This window comes from Diceros bicornis, chromosome 27 (genome assembly GCF_020826845.1).
Source record: "Diceros bicornis minor isolate mBicDic1 chromosome 27, mDicBic1.mat.cur, whole genome shotgun sequence".
NCBI classification, from domain to species: Eukaryota; Metazoa; Chordata; class Mammalia; order Perissodactyla; family Rhinocerotidae; genus Diceros; species Diceros bicornis.
The window spans coordinates 15,085,181-15,106,148 of record NC_080766.1 but is presented as its reverse complement, the minus strand read 5'-3'; the positions used below and the strand labels follow the sequence as shown (position 1 = coordinate 15,106,148).

Sequence of the window (20,968 nt, the reverse complement as noted above, 5' to 3'; positions counted from 1 at the left end):
AGGCAGGAGGAGAGTAGTAATCTTTTGGGATCCAGAATAAAGCAGCACATTAATATTTACTTGATAGCACTCTTTATTCCTTTATTTAAATTGACAGATGTAGCTCTAAGGTGGTAATGAATCCTGAAATTTGAATGTAAATATATACATAGTAAGTATATTAGGTATATTTTAAATTTAAACGTGCACTTAAATCAATATATAAATATATTGAATTTCAATTTTCTTTTACAAATGTATATAAATGATATTTGATCCTCTGAAATATTTGTTTTCTTTGGTCTAATAGTGTGGGCGAAATGAGGGGATAGAGAAAGAGGGGGGTTGGGGAGAAAAATGGGAAGTAGGGGGCAAAAAGGCATTTTACAAAGCACTTGTAACAAGCCTTCCTGATACCCAGCAGCCTAACTGCTTTGGCTGAAGGTTTGCAGCTCAAGGGACAGGAACCAGGTTGAAAAGCTAGAAGCAGACAGATGGTTCTTTATAATCATCCTGTAAATGTAAATCCTATAAAGATGATGTGGTTATTTATTTATTTGTTTGTTTGTCTATTTATTTTATACCCAAACCCAGATCTAGAGAAAGTAGGAGGCTGGATTACAAGCTTGAAATAACCTAGTGTTTTCCCTTGTTACCATCTTGAGAAACATTATTTAATGCTTTTTTTTTGAACACTAGCCTGTGTAGTTCTGAATTGTAAATTCAATATATTATTTCTTTCAATTTCCAGAGTTATAGGCATCCCTGTGACCAAGATTGGAATTAGCCCTAAACAGGCAGATGCTGGAATGAGGTTGGGTAGCAGGGCAGAGCATTCTGGGGGTGTGGAGAGCAGGTGTTTGTTCTGCAGTGGAGGAAGGCATTGCCTTGAACGCGTTTAGGCTAGTACCTTTGGTTCTAGACACCATCCTCCTCCCACATACTGTATTTGAGTACAGAGTCTAAGTTGCCCTCACTCCTTTGAGCTCTCCGTGATTCTGGAGACATCAGTCTCACATGAACAATTTTGTGGACAAAGGCACTTTAAGGAAGGAAAAAGAGGAACTGATTAAACATTAGCCTCAATCCACAACTTCCTCCTAAGCTAATGGATAGGGTATGCAGATCCCTGTCAAATATCAGAGACTAGGCTTTGCCAAAAATAGGACTTCCAAGTGTTGAAGGTATGCCAACTGCTGGCTCCTTACTGCAAACCAAAGGAAGTGATTGCCAGAGACAAGCCTCGAGTCTGCCGTAGTCAGATGTCACCGGTTTGCAGTGCCACATGTGATCCGAGAGTTTATGAGTGATCTCAACACTTGGTCCCCAAGGAGAACATATGCATTACAGAGGTTACAGAGACAAATTACAGAGAGCACGAAGTTTCCATGCAATTTCTAAGAATCCTTCAGCAAGTTTTAAACATTAATGGAAAACATTAAGGAAGACTTGGCACTCTTAGCATGACTTCAAATTATATGCGGGTGAGGACAGAACAGCGCTGAAAAAAAAGATTCAAGAATAAAGGCTTGGCTAAGAAATTCGGAGCTGGCCATTCCTCTTGCGTGAATTGTGTGTTTGTGTGTTTTACTCCCTGCAGAATATCAGACTTCACAAAATGCTATGACTTGAAAATGAGCAAGTCACAGGGCATCCTTGTTTATTCAACATGCTCCAATTCATACCACTGGTTTATCTGGATCATTTGCTGAGTGTGTCTGCTTGCACAGGGAGTCTTAGTGGAGATGGGGGATGCGAGCTTCTCATTTTGGAATTGTCAGCATGCGGCAGAGGTGCCAGAATGCCAGAGTGTCAGCTTGCACAGCGGTAGCAGGATGTCTCCCCACTGAGTTATTTTTTTTCCCATTCCCCTTCTGTGCAGAAGAAACCACTTATGACTTGTTCCCTAAATATCAGATTTTATTGTCTATTTAGCTGGTGGCTGGCCTGTCCATTCTGACCATATTTTGTTTGATTGTACCAATATAATAAAGTAGTTTGTTGTGACTGATGATTCCTCTTGAGATTTATTTGGTCTTTCAGTCATTGAAACTTCAGAAAAATACAGAATTATTATAGCTTATCAGTGGGGAGCTTTCAGTTGAAAGGGGAAACTCAATTTAAACTAGCCTAAATATGAAAGAAAACTTATTTAGATCACATAATTAGAAAGTACAAATTTAACACAGTATTCAGGATTGATTTGTCCAGTTATGTCGTCAAGAACCCAGGTTTTTTATGGTGTGCATAGCCTCAGTTTCATTCTGAGGCTGGAGCTCCCCTTGGGGTCACAGCGTGGCTGCCAACAGCAGCCATTCAACGCAGCAGGAAGAGACAGTATCTTTTCCTCGGAAGTAGAGTAGAAGGCCTGAGCTTCAGGCTGGTTGGGATTACAGCCAATCATTGCCCACGGTGATAGATGGTGGTGGTGCTCATGGGGGTAGGGTTAGGGAAGTAATGCATACTAGTTGTAGGAATGGCTATCACTTTCTTTTCTAGTGCATTGTAATATTTACAGTGATATACTATAATTTGTGCTAACAGTTTTACTAGTTGCACAGTAATCTGTTGTTTGAGTGATTGTTTTCTGAACTGCTTAAACTGGCTGGCTTTTATTTTGTAGATATATGAGCTAGTAGGTAGGCAAGTCAAGTACACTGTCTCTTAAATCCAACCAACTTAAGTTATTCTTCATAAATAACATTTTAAAATCAAATTAAAACATTGTGGTCTATTCTATATAATAGGAAAAAAACTGTAACACACCTCTTGAAGAGGATTTTATCAATTCGATCAACCCATCAAGAACACTTGATGAACTCTTCTGATGCCCTTCAAAATGAGAGCCCTTTGGAGGGTTACCTAGTCCAGTGTAGTATAGAAGGAAAATCTTTTCAGATGAGTGAGTCCAAGGCTCACATCGAAGGAACAGTAGTGTTTAAAGGAAGGATTAGGAAAAAGTAAAGGAACAAAGGGGTATCTGGGGGAGATTTTCAAGCAGAAAGACCATCATATGCTAATATACATTGATAATTAGGTGTTCCTCTGTATGTCTAGGGCAGGAGGGTTGCAGAAATGTCTGTGATGGGCCTGGAGATATAATCAGGCACCTGATCCTAAACAACATTTGAAATCATATTAAGAGAATTTTATCTTAAGAGCTGTTTAAAAAGTTGTGAAAAAGGAATAGACATGATCATTTGCATTTTAACAAACTCGTAATAGCTACAATAGAAAGTTTAAAGGAGAAATCAGAGAAAAAGTTCAAGTAGGATACTCCTGCAGTAATTCAAGGAGGAGATAAGGACATCCCGAACTAGGGCAGTGAGGACAACATACATAGAAGCAGGCGATATTGCAAATCACTGTAACAGAATGACTGTGTGTAGAGTCTAGTGTCAGACACACAGGATTAAAACTCTGCCTATCTACTACAATCAGTCATTTCAGATGACCTATTACATATCCATGATGCCAGGTTTTGCACATAGTGTGTTCATTAAATATTAGCTATTACTGTAGGGCCATTACTTTTAAAATAGGGAGATCAAAAATGTCATTGTGTGTGCTTGCTAACTGATCCAAAAAGCAAATTCTTAAAAAAAAAAAATCTTATTGAAAACCAGCATGGAATTTCATGTATTATCAACGTGCATGACTAAAGTCCTCTGAGTGTCCTAGATATTAAGATTTACTCAAATTTTCTATTCATAAACTCAGTGTGCCCCAGATCACTTGGGATGAGTGGTCAGTTTTGTACTGAGAAGTCTCATGCCGTGCAGCTCTGACAGCTCGTGTGCACTTGCAGAGAGAAATCCCGCTGGCAAGGAAGCCTTGTGTACACTGTTGCTTTGAGTTGCTCTAGGATTCAACTGCTGCTAATCATGCTGTTAATTACAATTTCTTTTTAGATTACCTTTCTCATGATCAATTTAGTTTGTTGTGGATGGTTTTCTTATCCAATGGTGTGTATGAATACTTTCATCAACAATATTTTTAGGCTCCACCTTTCTAATAACTAATTGGAAGCATGTGTACACTGTGATTCAGAAGTGTATCTTTCAGAAGTCTATTAATTATGCAGTCTCATCTCATTGCTAATTTCTGTTAATAAACTAAGATGGAAATGTCTGAGTAATGATTTGCCTTGCCTTTGTTGACTGAGGTAAAAAAAAATTTGAGCTATTGATTTAGGACAGAAGGGAGAGGACTTGGTGAGTGAAAGAATGTGGGAATGTGAGGAAACAAGAGTCAAAGATGTAAGCTGTAAGGGCACAACTAGAAGTAAAGCTCTTTTAGGGTACTATATTAATTACCCATTGCTGTGTAACAAATTACCACAAAATTTAGTGGCTTAAAATAACACACATTTATTCTCTCACTGTGTGGGGGTCAGGAACCCAGATATGAGTTAGCTTAGTCCTCTGCTGGAGGATCTCTCACAAAGCTGCAATGAACGTGTTGGCCAGGGCTGTGGTCTCATGTGAAGACTCAATTGGGGAAGTTTCTGCTCCCAAGCTTCCGTGGTTGTTGGCAAGATTTAGGTCCTTAAGAGTTGTTGGACTTAGGACCTCAGTTTCTTGCTTGCTGTTGGCTGGAAGCTGCCTTCAGATGGTTGTCAAATGGGCCTCTCCATCCAGCAACATGGCGTCTTGCCTGCCCAGAGGAAACAGATGAGGAAAGACAGAAAGACAGAGAAAGGCAAAAAGTTGAAAGCTACAATCTTTTATAACCTAATCTTGTAAGTGACATTCCATCATTTTGTGATATTCTCTTCATTAAAGGCAAGTCACAAGGTCCAGGCCACAGTCAAGGGGAGAGGATTACACAAGGTGATACATACCAGGAGGGAGGGATCATTGGGGGCCATTAGAGAAAAAGCATACCACGGACATCATCATGTCATTCTTGTTTTTTATGTCCCTTAACCATTTTATAGGACAGTCCCAAGTACATTGTAGTGTTCAATATATTCCTGCAGAGTTGAACTAATTTGTTATGAAACTTCGTGTCATAAATATGAACTACATTTTATCAAACACATGAATAATTCAGAATTTTCTGGTCTTCCAGAATAACTTCCTAAGTCACAGTACATGTCAATGTAAAAAGAATGCAAACCTAATCCAGGTTATGACTAGCTGGGTGAACTCTCATTTGTGCTTTTCAGCTCATAGGCAGAAATGAGTATTTGGGTTATACCCAGTTAGATTTCTTTCTTTTTCCCCCATGGAGATTTGAACCTTTGTACATATCCTTAACTTAGATCTGCAAGCAAGTACTATATCAAAAGTATACCTATTATATCTTTTTTCGTTAATGTATAACTTACCTCCACCCTCCCAGCTTTTGTCATTTTAAGCAGATTCTTTTCAGTTCATCAGGTTTATTTCTTTTCGCCCTATTTAAAGACCTGTTTGGAGCTTTAGGTAACACACGTCATTGCATGCCCCTGTGTTGGCTTACTTGTCAAGCCACATTGAAAACATAGCTCTCAGTTCTTTCTAGAATAGAGGCTTAAGGAGAAAAAAAATATAAGCTCAATTTACACTTACTTTGCTTTGTGACATTTACCGGACCATTTTAGTTCCCTTCATTCAACATATGTGAATCCTTTACTATAGAGAACACCTTTGATTCTTTATCACCTGCGATAAAGCACAGGGCAAAATCCAACGCAGAAATGAATAATCAGCACAAAAATTGGAAACAATAAATATTATTTCATTTTACTTTGCTTACATTTATGAATGGATATACAAACCTCAGAAACATAAAAGCAAATATCAGAACATATATATCCTCCTTTACAATTTGAGAAGAGTAAAAATGACTTTACTTTTTCCTAAGAGTAAGTTCTCTGCTGTGCTAGAACCTGCTGAAAGGATGTTTTTCTTTTGAATGTTTTATTTGAGAGAGAGAAGAAGCACATTTTATTACCCCCAAAGACTTAGAGTAAAAGAAATGGTATCACTAAGCAAAAAACAAATTAACTGAATACCATACCAATTCCAAAGAGCATTTTACAAGTTGAAGAGGGTACAGTACCAATTATACTATTATCTCACCCTACTCTCCGGGTGAATAGTCTGAAAGCCTAAAATTACGGTTGATGTTAGATTTCTTGGCTTCATTTGCAAATGGGAGTCATTTTCTTTTTTTATGAATGCCATAAACACATGTTATATTGTTTGAGAGTAGCAGTCCTTAGTTTGTTATGATATTTTTCTCCTTTTTGTCCCCGATGTCAAAGGACCTTTTTTTTTACTTAATTTGGCTTGTTGCAAATTGATGTAATGCTGTGTTCCTGAATGATTTGCAATGGTTTTAAGTACCATTAGAGCGGAGGCTTTTCAGCACGTCATTTGTTAGGAGATCAGTTCTGGAGAAGGTCCTTCAACTGGCCAGATGTGTCATTTTGGAACAGATTGAGGGCCTGCCAAAACACCATTTGTTGCCAGTTCCGGATACTGTGGGGGTGCTCACCACCCTGTTACCATATTTTTGCACGTCTTAACATTGCATAAATAGGCAGCTGTTCTGTATTTAGAATATAAATGAGTCACCAGCTTGCTCTCCCCGGAGGATTTACCTGCAAGAGGGAACCACAATGTTAACCCCTTCTCATCCCCCTGCCTGAATGTCACATTTAAATGCACACTTCTCTCAGCCCATTCAGAAGCAAATCTTTATGCATAAAAAAATCACACCTTTCTTGCCGGTCAGACAAGAGAACCAAAAAATGTGCAATTCACCGTGCTAAAATGGAACACATTTCCTTAGCAGTGAAAGCAGTAAATTAATCAGCTTATAAACTGAGAGTGGGCAATTTGTGCTGAATTCTTTCTTACTGCTCCTTCAATAGGAGACAAGATTCTCTAATCTCGCAAAGGGCCATGACTTCATTAAGGTGGAAAACCGTGTTAAAGGATGTGTTGTAAGAGACAAGAAAAGAAAAGCCCTAAAAGTCACTCAGTTGTCTCTCTGGAGCTATTTTCAGAACAGGGATTTTTATTTATTTGGAGAATGACAATTAACCTAGAGACTTGGCCCAACAAAAGAGCAGAGTGCTGAAGTGGATCTCATTACAGGACACCAAAGGCAGTTGGTGTGAGCTAATCCACATTTGCAGCAGCTGATTTACATAAGAGGCTAGCACGAGCTGCCTAATTTTGATTTCAAATAGCTTTACCAATTTATATATATACATATATGTAATATGTATGTGGGTGTATCTGTATATGCATGTATGTGTATATATGTACATGCATACACACACATGCATATACAGATATACACATATATTCGTGTATGTGTCTTTGTTGGTTTTACCCCTAGGTATACCTAGGAAACAAACTTATCAGTGTCAGAATGTCAAAGAACAAGAAAAGTCAAGGCAGTTAGGAAAAGCAGAGCAGGTTGGGGTATATCATATATTAGCTAGTCTCAGCTACTTTTTTGAATGTTTACCCTAAAATAGACATAGTCCTTATTTACTAAATAAACTCAGCGTTCTGCAGTCTGATAGGGCCAACTCATTTCTCCAGGCTTCTCTTCTTGCCAGGGGTAGAAAAGCACACACAGATAGATAGGTGACATTTGGAGAGCCAGGCATGCCAGATTTTTGGAGGTTACAACGGAGGTCCAACCTGCTGTTCTCTTAATGAAAGGAGGGGAAATTCAGACTGGCAAAACTGCTATAAGGGATATCTCTGCTCCCAATGTCACGCTGCCCAGATGTCGCTTGGCAGGTGGAGATGCAGAGAGAATGAAAATGTAGCCCTGTGTTTGTGGGTGCTAGTGCGTTGCAAGGGTGAACAATGAGTGTCTCTTCTGAAGTGTAATGAAAACAGTGTGGATCTTGTCCATATTCACGTCATAGAAAGGGTTTTCTCAAAGAGTTCTCACCCCTCTTCCCCTCCCAGAGTGACACACATACATGTTCGTAGACCATGTGCACATGACTAGGTTCAGGTTTAAGTATAACTTGACAATTTATTTTAATGTGTTCATATATATATGTGTATATGCTTTTTCTTTATAGAAAATAGGATCATACTACATAACAAAGTTTTGTACCTTGAGTTTTTATTAAATCTCAAAACTACACCATGAATATTTCTCATCTTATTTTCCTTAGATTTATCTCATTTTTTAAATCATATTCTGTAGCAAAGGTGCATGATTATACTGTCAGGCATTTTTCTGTTGATGAGCTTTGGGTTGACTCTAGAATATTTTAAGGTGGGCATGGCTATGCTCTCAGTAAATATCCTGGAAATTTTATTAGAACAAAGTAAGTAAGACTTGAAGTTACCTTTTGCAAGAGAAAGCTAAAGTTAACTGTCATTGAATTTTCTTTTACGACAATTATTTTTCTTCAGTGTTACGAGATGACTTCCGGCAAAACCCTACGGATGTTGTAGTGGCAGCAGGAGAGCCTGCAATCCTAGAATGCCAGCCTCCCCGGGGACACCCAGAACCCACCATCTACTGGAAAAAAGACAAAGTTCGAATTGATGACAAGGAAGAAAGAATAAGTGTAAGTTAAAATGAATGCCTAGAGAGATTGAATATCAGATGTATTTTATTCTTTTACTTATTGTTAATAAAATTGTAGAACTGTATTTTAATGGTAATTACCATTTACATTATATTGAAAAGATTGAAAAAGAGTAACCAAAAACAAAAACTTTGGAATTAGGCTTCAAAGAGACAAAAATTATATAAATCAAGCATACATGATATATTAATAATTGCACCAATCTGAATATGTAAATATATCTTTGCAGTATAATGTTGATGTCTTAGCTCTTTTTAGGATCTCCAAATGCATCTATTGATCTTGCAGTATGTGAGTGTTAAAGTGTAAATGATGGCCATAAACCATATTAACTAGAACATTTCTTTTTGCACTATTTTCACAATTATAAGAAGAGCTAAGTTGAGGTGATGAATATTTCAAGCACGTTTTCCAGTTTTTCCAATTTAATAATATTTATAACTAAAGTTTTATACACAAATTTGTTTAAGAGTTATAAAGTAAAATCAAAGAAAAAATGACTGGCTGTTTCTGCAGTTTAGCTCTTGGAGAAAAATAGTCTGTTTTTAAGGGAAATTGATGATCAGGTTCATCAGGTGATTAATATTCAAAATGAAACACCCAGAAAATGATAAAGAGATAGAGAAGGGGAATGGCATATGATTATTTTATTTTTTCAGAGGATCCACTCAACATTTGTATGTGAAATTTGTAAGTGGGAATCAGTCCACTGAAAGTGTAGATAATGCCTCAACCTTCTGACATTATTCTTAGTAGAATTTTTATATTCAATACAATAATTGAGAATGAATATATTTTATTTATAAGAATGCCTCATTTAACTGAACAAATGTGCCATTTCTATCAAAAGTCCATATAGTCTGGGTGTTTATTATCTTTAAAAATATCTTGTAAGTGAAGATTTTTTTCTTATGTACATGTTGTGATTACATCATAACACAGAACCAGATAGGCCATGTAAGAGATCACAACACCTATTTATACAATTCTGTCTTGAACTGTGAGGATCTACACTGCCAAGCAGAATTTGGTTTCCAATGGTCTGTGCTTGGGTACCAAAATTATGAAAAAGTGCTCCTGGTGATGGACTAAAGTCAACGTTCAAGGGTTTCTAGTTCATATTTGTATCATTTAGCTTTTGCTTTGTAACAAACTATCCCAAAATACAGTCCCTTATAATAACCATTTTATTTAGACTGTTCTTCTGTGGGTGAGGTGACAGTTCTTCACTCTGGGCCAGCTGGGCTGATCTTTGCTAAGCTTTCTCATGCTTCTGTGGCTTCTTTAAAAGTGTGCTTGCAATTGGATGATCTAGGATTACCTTCCTCACGTGTCTGGCAATTGACTGACTCTCAGTTGGGCATCTTGTTTCTTTCCCTCATGGCCTATAATTTTCCAGCAGGCTAGCTTTGGCTGGTTCCCATGGTGGTCTCAGGGTTCCAACGGCAGCAAGAGAGGGCAAGTCCCAACGTGTGAGAACCTTTTTTCCGGTGAAACATTGCTTTAGTTCCATTGGTCAACTCAAATCATATTGTCAAACTCAGCATCAGGGGGAGGAGAAATGGCCTCCAGGGTCATTTTTATAACCTACCGTCCATCATGCTCTACTGCATATAATTGAGAACAGGTTGTTGGTCTTTTCTTCCCATGTTAAAAAAAAAAGTTGAAAATCCCTTTTTATGACATGACAAGTTTTAGAGCCTGAAATATCTCTGATGAGAACATACTTACATGAGTTTTGTTTGGCTATGAAACATGAAATTAAAAATTAACAGAAGAAACCAGCATGTTCTTATCTCATGTCTCTTTAAGAACACTCAATCATTGTAAAGTTAAGATTGTTGAATTAGATAAATACCAAAAAAAACCCCAAAATTGGAAAAGAAGCTGTGAGTTGATGATACACTTACTGAAAACTTAATTCTGCTTTAATGCCCTCTTTAACATACACATCTTTTAACATTATTACATTTGTTTATTCAGTCAATAAATGCTTCTAACTTAAGAAACATTTAGGGAGCATTTAATAGAAGCCAACGATTTGTACCAACTCATTCGCATTATTTAAAAAATTTTATTTGTTTTTGTCCAACCTGCCCTCCTCTTCAAAAATTATCTCATGAATACAATTAAGATGAGATAAAGATAATTAATCTAACAATTGAAATGTAAGCTCCACAAAGGCAGAGATTTTTATTATTTGTTTTGCTACTGAATCTCAAGTGCCTGGAACACTGCCCAGCCCACTGCCCATGTACTCAATAAATACTTGTAGAATCTCTCTGAGTCGGTGGGATTTCTTTATATTATCCAAAGCAGATATCTCCTGCTCCTTTCTGACTACAAATGTCAATAGCAGTTCATTCAACAGAATGTCAGAGTGAAGACCAACCACTGGGATTTAATGAGGGGCAGTCACAAGACTCCAAATAGGACCAGGAGAGAGAGGAAGACTGCCTTAAAGAGCATTCTCTAGAAAGGAAATATGGAAGCTTATATTGAGAGAGAATTTAAGAGAAGAAAGGACGTAAGCAGATGCCAAAATAGTGGGAGAGTTTTGTCTCTTAAGCACTCTGCTATTTCCTTTAGGAAAAAAATTGGGGGCTTAAAATTTTTAAATTATTTATTAATGACTTTTCCTGTTTCTTTTCTTTCCTTTTTTTGTTTTTTAATTTTAACAGATTCGTGGTGGAAAACTGATGATCTCCAATACCAGGAAAAGTGATGCAGGGATGTATACATGTGTTGGCACCAATATGGTGGGAGAAAGAGACAGTGATCCAGCAGAGCTGACTGTCTTTGGTAAAACTCTTTTTTAAATTATTATTTGCTATTTATATCTACTTTTCCTTTGCTTTTAAATATATTTGTTAATACTGAACACCAGGGCATATTGGATAGTTACTTATGACTTGTGGTGAGCAGTGACAGCTTGGAATTGTTTTGTTTCTGTCTTTCAGATGAACTCTTTGATGTGAAGAAAAATAAAACTTTTGAAACATTAATTCACCTACTTTATTCATATATTTATAAGATTTTGCCTTTCATCAGAATGTAAAAAATTGCTGTTTCTCAAAATCTATTTGAGATATTTTATCTGTCTAAAGTTTATCACTCATTCCACTGTGCTGCATTTATGAAGTATCTGTTATGTGCAAGACACAGATAAGTTTTTTAAAGATTAGAAGGTTCAGTGCAAAGACATTTCACTTGTTTTCTACTTTTAAAAATTTCAATTTGAGGTATTCGCAGTTTTAGCTCATGATAAAAAGAGTATCTAGCTGGCTATACACACACACAATCAAAATTAGAAAAAATAAATAAATATTTTGTTATAATATTCGTGTTTCTTCAACTTTAAGAACTAAGGGGCTCTTCGGCTGGAGTAGTTCAATTAATAAGTTAAAATCTAATTAAATCGGTATCACAGAAATATAGGAGAAAACATTAAGAAGGAGAAAATTTGGGATAATAAAGATGGCAGAGTAACAAAAGTAAGGAATGTACTACGGGGCAGCTGTGGAAAATTGAAAGAGAAATAAAATGACAGAAACTTTGGGAAAACAGGATGCTAAAGATAATGGAAAATGAAATATTCCCTTAGAAGGGAATGAAGTTCCATTCAAGTGTCTGTATGAAGACATATATTATATACACACACACACATCTACACACACATGTATATATATCTATCTACATATTTATGAGATGTCTATCCATATCTTAATAAAAGATTTCACTATTACAGATATTAAGTTTTTTTTTTAAGTACAAGAAATAATTGTGATTTTTAAATTACTTTTTTGTGCCAGTAAAATAATCTTCTGGTTCTATGCGTGATATGGTAGGATCCTGTTACTGGTCATTACTCCAGAACACCCCCAAGGGTAGCATCGGAATCCTGCATACATCCCTAAAGAAGCTTCTTTTGCAATTTGCAGAAAGAGCCTTATTTTGATTTCTATTACATTTAGAGCATTAAGGTGTCCTTTATGAATATGTCCCAGAGTGCAGGCCTCTCTTTTCAATCACTCTGAGTACTGAGTAATCTCTGGCAATACTCCTTGTGGGTACTAAGCAACTTGAAGTCCCAAATGACTTCAAGCTGAAGGAGAAATCCCGTAATTGATTAAAGGAATTGAATAGTAAAAATAAAATTGTTCACAATATGCATGTGAATTTCTGTCCTGCAGAGCTCAGACAAGTATCAGTTTGCCCTTAAATTTCATGCAGTCATCTATAAGAGTCTCAAAATGTGCTTCACCCTGTAATGAATAAAATACAGTTTTGCATGGTAAGATATGAAATTAGTGGTCACTGAAATTAGCGTTGAAAACCCACAAGTACATCTATTCTATTTGAAGGAACACTCATCACTCTTTTTCTGTAACTGCCTCGAGCTTTGGAACAGAAAAATGTTGCATTACAGCGGTATATACTGCCTTCAGAAGGAAATTGAAAGGGTTTAATGTCATTACCCAAGCAATTAGACTTACCAACATATGACTGTGTTATGAAATATTTACCCTACTTTTCCTAAAGACATGATGGGAACTACAGGAGATCCCTAAACATGTCAGGAGTTACAGGGGAACTTCTAAATTATTTTGAAAATAGCTATAAACCAAAGAGATTGAATTTGTCTAGAGGCAGTTCCTCTGGACAAATTGATTTTGGAAGCTGAGAAACGTTTATCTGATGGCGTAAACTAGTCAGAACTGACCTAGGGGGTTATAAATACAATATTAAGTTGAGGGAAAAACTAAAATTCCATTATTGATAGGAAAACAACATCCAAACCCAGAAATAAAACATAATAACAGTAGTGATGGTCCAAATCAAGGATGTGACAAGTATTTCATGAGAGACACCCCTTCTGTACCTTGATTTCCCAATTCTTAGAGAAAATAAAATAACAAGTGTGCTATGTATAATGAAGCCTTCTTTATTTTGTTTTGGTACTCTTGCATTCAGTACATGTTTTCTAATAAATCTCTTTATATTTCATCATTGTTAGATATTATCATTTCTGACCTAAGGTTTATAAAAGTAAAACTGGTTATATTTTACCCCTTCTTCCTCTCAATTTCGTTTTCATGTAGCAGCAATTCTGCTTTAAAAAATCTGGCTGCTATAACCACTCTGTAGCTCCAGGAAGTTTTTAAATGCCCTTTGTGACTCAATATTTACTTTAAGATATGTTATATAGAAAAAGTCACTGATGATATTTAATTGTTCAAAAATTCACTAATAAATGGCAAGAAAAGCAATGAAAGGAATAAAAGGTCTTTGCCAATACAGTAGCCATCTGCAAGTATTTTGAGGTTTTGGTAAGTGGGCTTGGACTTGGAAGATTTTTAGTTTGAAAATTGCAACTTATATTTTAAAAATCTGCCCTTTAGACAAAGACATGATCAGTGTAACTCAATGTTCAAAATGTTACTGTACCATATTCCATGAATCATTTATTCTGTTTGTTTTTCTTTAATATTTGCTGGCCATAAAATAACATCCTAGTGAAGTGGGCAATACCAAATCTAAACATTAGAAATAAACCTCATAGTGTAAATAGACACTAAAATCTATGGCATAGCCTAGACGCCTTCGTGAAGAATACTCTCAAGCACTTCACATAAGTTCATTAAGTTCTAAAGATCCTGAAGACAGAGAAACTAAAGTTAAATCACATAATGAAATTTCTAATCGTGGGTAGCTTTGGAATATCTGTTATTCAAAATTCATCTGTCATTAAAAAGATCAAAAATAACATGAATTGGGGCCAGCCCCATTGCGTAGTGGTTAAGTTCGGTGTGCTCCGCTTTGGCAGCCTGGGGTTCGCGGGTTCAGATCCTGGGTATGGACCTACACCACACATCAGCCATGCTGTGGTGACGTCCCACATACAAAACTAGAGAAAGATTGGCACAGTTGTTAGCTCAGAGCTAATCTTTCTCAAGCAAAAAAAAGAGGAAGATTGGCAACAGATGTTAGCTCAGAGTGAATCTTCCTTACCAAAAAAAAAATACCATGAATTTTTTTCCAAATGATTTTTAAATGTTTATTGAGGTAATACATGAAAAAGGATTTTATATGTTATATTTCTAATAGACATTAGAAGTATTACAAAACTTATAATGAAATACAGAAATATCTTTCCTCCACCCCTCCTCCCAACACACACACACACACATTCCTCATCTTTGAACATTCCTGCAAGCCTGTTCTATCTTTTTCTTCTGGGATTTATTTTCATATTTCTTAATATGTGCTACTTCTGCAATTTTATACACTATTTTGATTTCCTATTTTGGAAGATGATTATTTGGCCGACTTACAACTTTTTTCTTACCTTCTCACCTTCATTTTCCCTTTGTTTTAAATCCTTCCAGTATATTGACTTTAGAAACATTGGTTATATTAATATTCAGAATTTGAGTTATTATAACCATGTAAATATTGACTAGTATGATGGCATTTCTTTTCTGGCACTATATTTGTGCTGCCTTAAATTAAAAATAAGCCCATTTTTCCTTTTATGTATGTTTGTCTACACCTGTCATGAATTCTCTTGAAATCTCTAACAGAAGGTTTAAAGTCCTCTAAATGCTATTTAGTTATTAAGCCCAGCCTTGCTACAGCCTTCCTGGAGGCCTCAGACCTCCTGCCCAATCTGACTGGGCTGGATGCTGTTTAGATCTACTCCAGAAATTTTATCCTGATGTATATCTTCCCTTTTCTCTGATGCTGGAGTCCCTGTTTTCTGCATCCTGTATTTGTTCTTTTCTTGGTTCACTCCTATGTTTCGAACAGTGTCTCTCTCCTGCTTTCTGCTAGACTGGAGCCTAGAACACATTCCAGACCAAAATGCCCTTTTCTATCCAAAACTTAACTGATACATTGATTGGTTATAGAATTCTAGTTTTAAAAAATATTTTGGCTCAAAATATTAAAGTCACCACTCCAATATCATTTAGCTTCCACTGTTGCTCTTGATAAGTCTATTGTGCTTCTAATCCCTATGTGATTAGTTTTCTGTTTTCTCTTTCCAAACTTTTAGTCCTGTCTCTTTATCCCAGTGTTCTGAAATGTTTCAATACTCTGCCTTGGCTTGGCACTTTTTTCTTTTACTGGTTGGACACTTGGTGAGCAATCCCAATCTAAAAACTCCCTCTTCAAACAAGTCAATGAAATATCCTGTCCGTTTTTTTTGTTCCGTTTCTCTGTCAAACATGTATTCATTAATTAGATGTTAAACCTCCTAGATCTTTGTTTTCTCTAATTCTTCCTTATTTATAGCATCCTGTTCTTGTTTCATGGATGTTTTAACTTCTCTTCTATCTCAGGATTTTAATAACACTCATTTTTTTTTTTAAATAAACTTTTCTTGTGATGCTTCCTTGCTTTTATTTCTTCTGGGTTTGTTTCCCTCTCTTCCCCACATCATTTTGTCTTCTACACTGGAGGCTTTCTTCAAATGGCAGGTGATCTATTGTTTTTCACTCATATTTAATAGCTCTTCACTAAAAAGACTATTGGAAACTCTGTGTCAACTGATGCTTTCACGGTAGGATAATCTGATTGGGAACTAGCCATTTTGTTGGGGATGAGGACAGAGGTTGGGGCTGGTGATGTTGATTTTCAGTTGTTGGATGAGAGATAATAGTTGATGGCCTAAGTGTAGTTGTGATACCCAGAGACAAAGCTATGAGGGAAGATAGCTCAGAACCAAACCTTAGGAAACATCTAAGTTTTATTGATAACTTGTAGCCTTGAATTCCATTCTTAAATGGAATTCAATACATAAGGTGTTATTAAAATCAAGATGATTGTTGGGAGCAATATAGTTGTCTTAAATAACATTTACTTGCAAACTTTAAAAGAATAAAGCGTTTCTTATTCATCCACTAACAAACATCTCTTGAACACCTATCATGTGGCAAGCCCCATTTAAGGGTTTAAATATAGTCGTGAGATGAATAGACAGATGCCCTGCTCTCAGCGGGACTTTCATGTCATGTTATTGCTGGTAACATGAAACTGGCTCTAAAACATGGTGAGAGAGGCATTTTTTCCTCTGAGAACATTTACCTTTGTTTTTCTTTGCTTCGCAGGATGATTTCTCTCAGACAAAGAAAATTCTTGGCAAGAAAAGAAATTAACGCAGTCAGGATTTATTTAATCACATTCAGACAGACTGATCATTATCATCCAGTCTATTTTGGAAGGGCACAATAATTCACGTTCAATGGCTATCATAACCCTGTCTCCTCATACATGCCCAGTTAAATAAAAGAAGACATACCAAGGCCAGCCATCTGACTTCCCATTTAATAGACGCTATAGCAAGGCAGGTCCTTCTGGGTCAGCTGAAGTTAAGATAAGTTTTACAAGCAGTGGTTTAGCTCTAATGTCCTTTTATTGAATAGCTTTGGTCTCATAGGACTTAAAGGACTCCACCTATGTCATTATTGCCATAACACTACTTTTATAATGTCAAGCAAAGTTTATTTTAAAATTAAGGTCATCCTAGTAATAGCTGTCATGGCATAGCCATTGACAATTTTACAGCCATATTCAATGACTGAATACAGTTGAAAAGAGAAATTTGTCCACTGGGCACTTAATTTCCTTCATCATTGTAGGATGAAGAAACTTCAGATATTATGAAGAAACTTAGGAGATATTATGCAACCACATTTCAGATTTAAAGTATTTTGTGTTAAATTGAATATTTTGCTCTCTGAATATTATTGACATAACTACAGTGAGACTTGGCATTTGATTTTATTACAGCAGCATACAAAGTTGGATTTTCCAGAATGCCAGTCTGGAACTAAAGTGACCTGACTCCTTGAGAGCTGTACTTTACATAGTACCACACTGCCAAACAACACTACTGTCTCAAGAGAGATTAAACTTGTAAGCAACTTATAAAGGTGATTCAAATCCAGTTAATCTCACATAAAAAAAATGTTAATTGCATTGGCAGAGATGTTGCCTCTCATCACTTCATGGCTATATAATTAGAGATCAGGCCATTCAGAGGGACTCTAATCTAATTGATAAACAGTCAGCAAACAGTCCTTGAAATTTCTCCCTGTTTTTCAATATGTGATCAGACGTAAAGTGATAACACGGAAAAATCAGTGACCTTATTTTGACGTGTTAAGTTTGCCGGTTACTCAGTAATTCAAGATGTTTCATACATATTTATTTTAATTGTGCAGAGCTTCATGGGGTACAAACTCCATGGGGCATTAATGGGTATTAAATGTTATCACTTAGCAACTTACTGGGTGATTCTCTCATCAACTTTTCTAATACTTCTAATTCTACATTTCTTTGCAGATGATTTTGACAAAAAAAAGTAAATCCCAAGACATTTCCTTGTAATTTTTGTAATTTGTGTCAGAAAGGGGCATGGCTTTCTGTTTGGCTTATTATAACAGTAGCCACCAATACATTTTCTCCCTATACAACTTCTTTAGTCTTTAATATTCACGTTTATGATTCTCAGATTTTCTGGAAATGAACTCTAGTTAAGGGAACTGGAAAACCATTCTTACAAAAAATTTCTTTCCATTTAAATAAATGATAGGCAAACCTACAGTTTTTAACAAATTTTTTGTAGGCAGTTATCATTGCAAAGTAGAAGATGAGTTTAGTATAATTAGCAGAAAACAATTGGAATAATGAATAATACAATTTAGAGATAGTTGCTGGAATGGGTGCTGTGGAAATTCTCAGAATAACAGTATAAAAGTTGTGACCCAGCTGCAATGCATTAGTAAATTTTGATGTTACTTTGTTGGAAGGCACAACCTAAGATACTCAGGTATAAAACTCATCTTGATGTGCCCTGTACATGCAAATGACTTTGATCTAGGTTATTCTTTGCATTGTCCATTATTTTTCTATCACTTGAATTACATTTTCCACCATGAACCAATGTTAGGCTTCCAAAAATTCTATACCACATACTCTCCTGTGGTTATCTAGTTGCTAGGCAACTAGACTCTGCTTGAGGGCAGAAAGGAATAGAGAAAGCTCATTTCGAAGTTCTCCATCCCTGCTGAGTTCATCAGAACAGCAGCAGGGAATTCTATATCTTGCTTCTTCTTGAAATTATAAATCAGTTTCTTCCATGTGTCTCTATACAAAACAGTGGGGCTTAGAACACATATGATAACCAAAAAATCCCTCAAGGATCCTGATGGTGTCCCCTAGATCAAAAGACAACTTTAGTTTTGTGACAAGTCTAATGTAAAGTTTGCCCTTCCAATTAATTATACTCATATGTTGGGATTTCGTGACTGGTAGCAGGTTAAAGGAAACATACAAAAACCTTGCCTGAAAATATTCATGTGTGTTTTAACGGAACTAGTCTCACATACTGTTATGCAATTTACTTTATGGTCAGCCTCATGCCATAAAAATTTTCCATGTTAGATGGTTAGATAGGTACCTTTAACATTCCAGTGACATACTAGTTTTTCAATGTATGAATTTGCTACAATTTATCCTAAAATCCTCCATTTTCCAATACTGCCAGCATTACTGCAATGATCCTATGTAGTTCTTATTTTTTGTTGCAGTTATCAATTATCAAAGTTATTGTTCTATATTGTTTGTTTTGCAGAGTGTCTGCAAGGAATGATTATTTTGGTTCTTCTCCAATTCTCACACTTTCCTTCTTTTTCTTATTGACTACTAATATTGGCATGTCCATCTTGTTCCTGATTGTAATAGGCATGATTTTAGTGTATTACTTTAAAAATAATTTTTGCAGGGGCCAGCCCCATGGCCTAGTGGTTAAGTTCTGTGCACTCCGCTTCAGTGGCCCAGGTTTGGTTCCCAGGTGTGGACCTATACCATTCATCAGTGGCCACGCTGTGACAGCGACCCACATACAAAATAGAGGAAGATTGGTACAGATGTTAGCTCAGGGCAAACCTTCCTCAAGCAAAAAGAGGAAGATTCAGGGACAGCTTGGTTGTGTAGTGATTAAGTTCGGCGTGCTCCACTTCTGCAGCCCAGGTTCAGATCCTGGGCGCAGATCTACACCACTCATCAAAGCCATGCTGTGGAGATGACCTACATACAAAATAGTGTGTTGTATACTAAATACATAATAATAATAATAATTTTTGCATTTAATTTCTGATAAAATATCTTCCTCATGCTTAAGAAGTTTCTTTTGATTTCTTCTTTATTTAGATTTTTAATCTAAAACCTTTTATATATCTACAGATATGATAATATTTATTTTTCTTTTCCCCTCTATTATAAAAGTGGCCTCCTTTATCTTACTAATTAAGAATGCATTTGGCTTCAAGTAAGAGAAACCTGACTAACCACGGCTTAAGCATAAGAGGTTCATTTTTCTCATATGTACCATTTCTGCAGTGAAAGGATCTACACACACATACCATATCCATACTTACCTGTCAATCTATTCCAATTTGTTAAATGGAAAACTTGAGAATCTTTCTAGACTTTTCTTCTTCACCATCCACATCTGATTGATCACTCAGTTCCAATATCTCTTCATTCTATCCTCTTTTCCATATCCCCAGAACAACTGGATCAAAGCTGAAATAATTTCTTACAATAACTGTTTGACCTAATTCACTGCTTTATGTTTCTCTTCTAATTCATCTTTCACAGATCTGCCAGCATGATCTTTTTATATTCTTATTAAAAATGTTTCTGGGGCTGACTCCGTGGCTTAGAGGTTGGGTGCGCGTGCTCCGCTCCTGGTGGCCCGGGTTCGGATCCTGGGCGTACACCGATGCACCGCTTCTCCGGCCATGCTGAGGCCGTGTCCCACATACAGCAACTAGAACGATGTGCAACTATGACATACAACTATCTACTGGGGCTTTGGGGGGAAAAAAAGAGGAGGAGGATTGGCAATAGATGTTAGCTCGGAGACGGTCTTCCTCAGCAAAAAGAGGAGGATTAGCATGGATGTTAGCTCAGGGCTGATCGTCGTCAAAAAAAAGAAAAAAAATGTTTCTTACTTACTAAAGTCTTTAAACTGCTCTCTGTCACCCTCAGGGCAGAACTCACATTCCTTGACATGGCATACCAGGCCCTTCATAGGTCTCACCACTCACTATCTGACTAGCTTCATCTCCCAGCACTTTTCTGATGAAACCACGCTGCAGGCTGTTCCTCAGCTACCGAGCTGGAAGCCTGGTGTAGGAGAACCTTCATTAGCAGGTGCTGAGTGAATGAGTGAATGAGGGAAAGACTTCTCTCAGCTTGCTCATCCATATGCCAGGTCGTAGTACGATATCCCCATTAAAATCAGAGAGGGCAGGAAGAGTCTCCTGACACATCATTTCTCAGTCTCAAATGATATCAACAATGACTTAGCTCTCTTTTAACACTGAGTTATTGCAGCTTTTAGATGAATTGGAT

General features: G+C 36.6%; 1 protein-coding gene across 8 annotated transcripts in view; it reads left to right on the top strand.

Annotated features, from left to right (window-relative positions):
- The window catches only part of ROBO2 (roundabout guidance receptor 2), a 571,268-nt gene that overhangs the window by 394,646 nt on the left and 155,654 nt on the right, over positions 1–20,968 (top strand). For all 8 annotated transcript variants that reach the window (XM_058570694.1, XM_058570692.1, XM_058570693.1 and 5 more), the window contains 2 exons: positions 8,364–8,521; positions 11,224–11,344. In XM_058570694.1, coding sequence (XP_058426677.1) covers positions 8,364–8,521; positions 11,224–11,344 — 279 coding nt within the window. The remainder of the gene's footprint in view (positions 1–8,363; positions 8,522–11,223; positions 11,345–20,968) is intronic.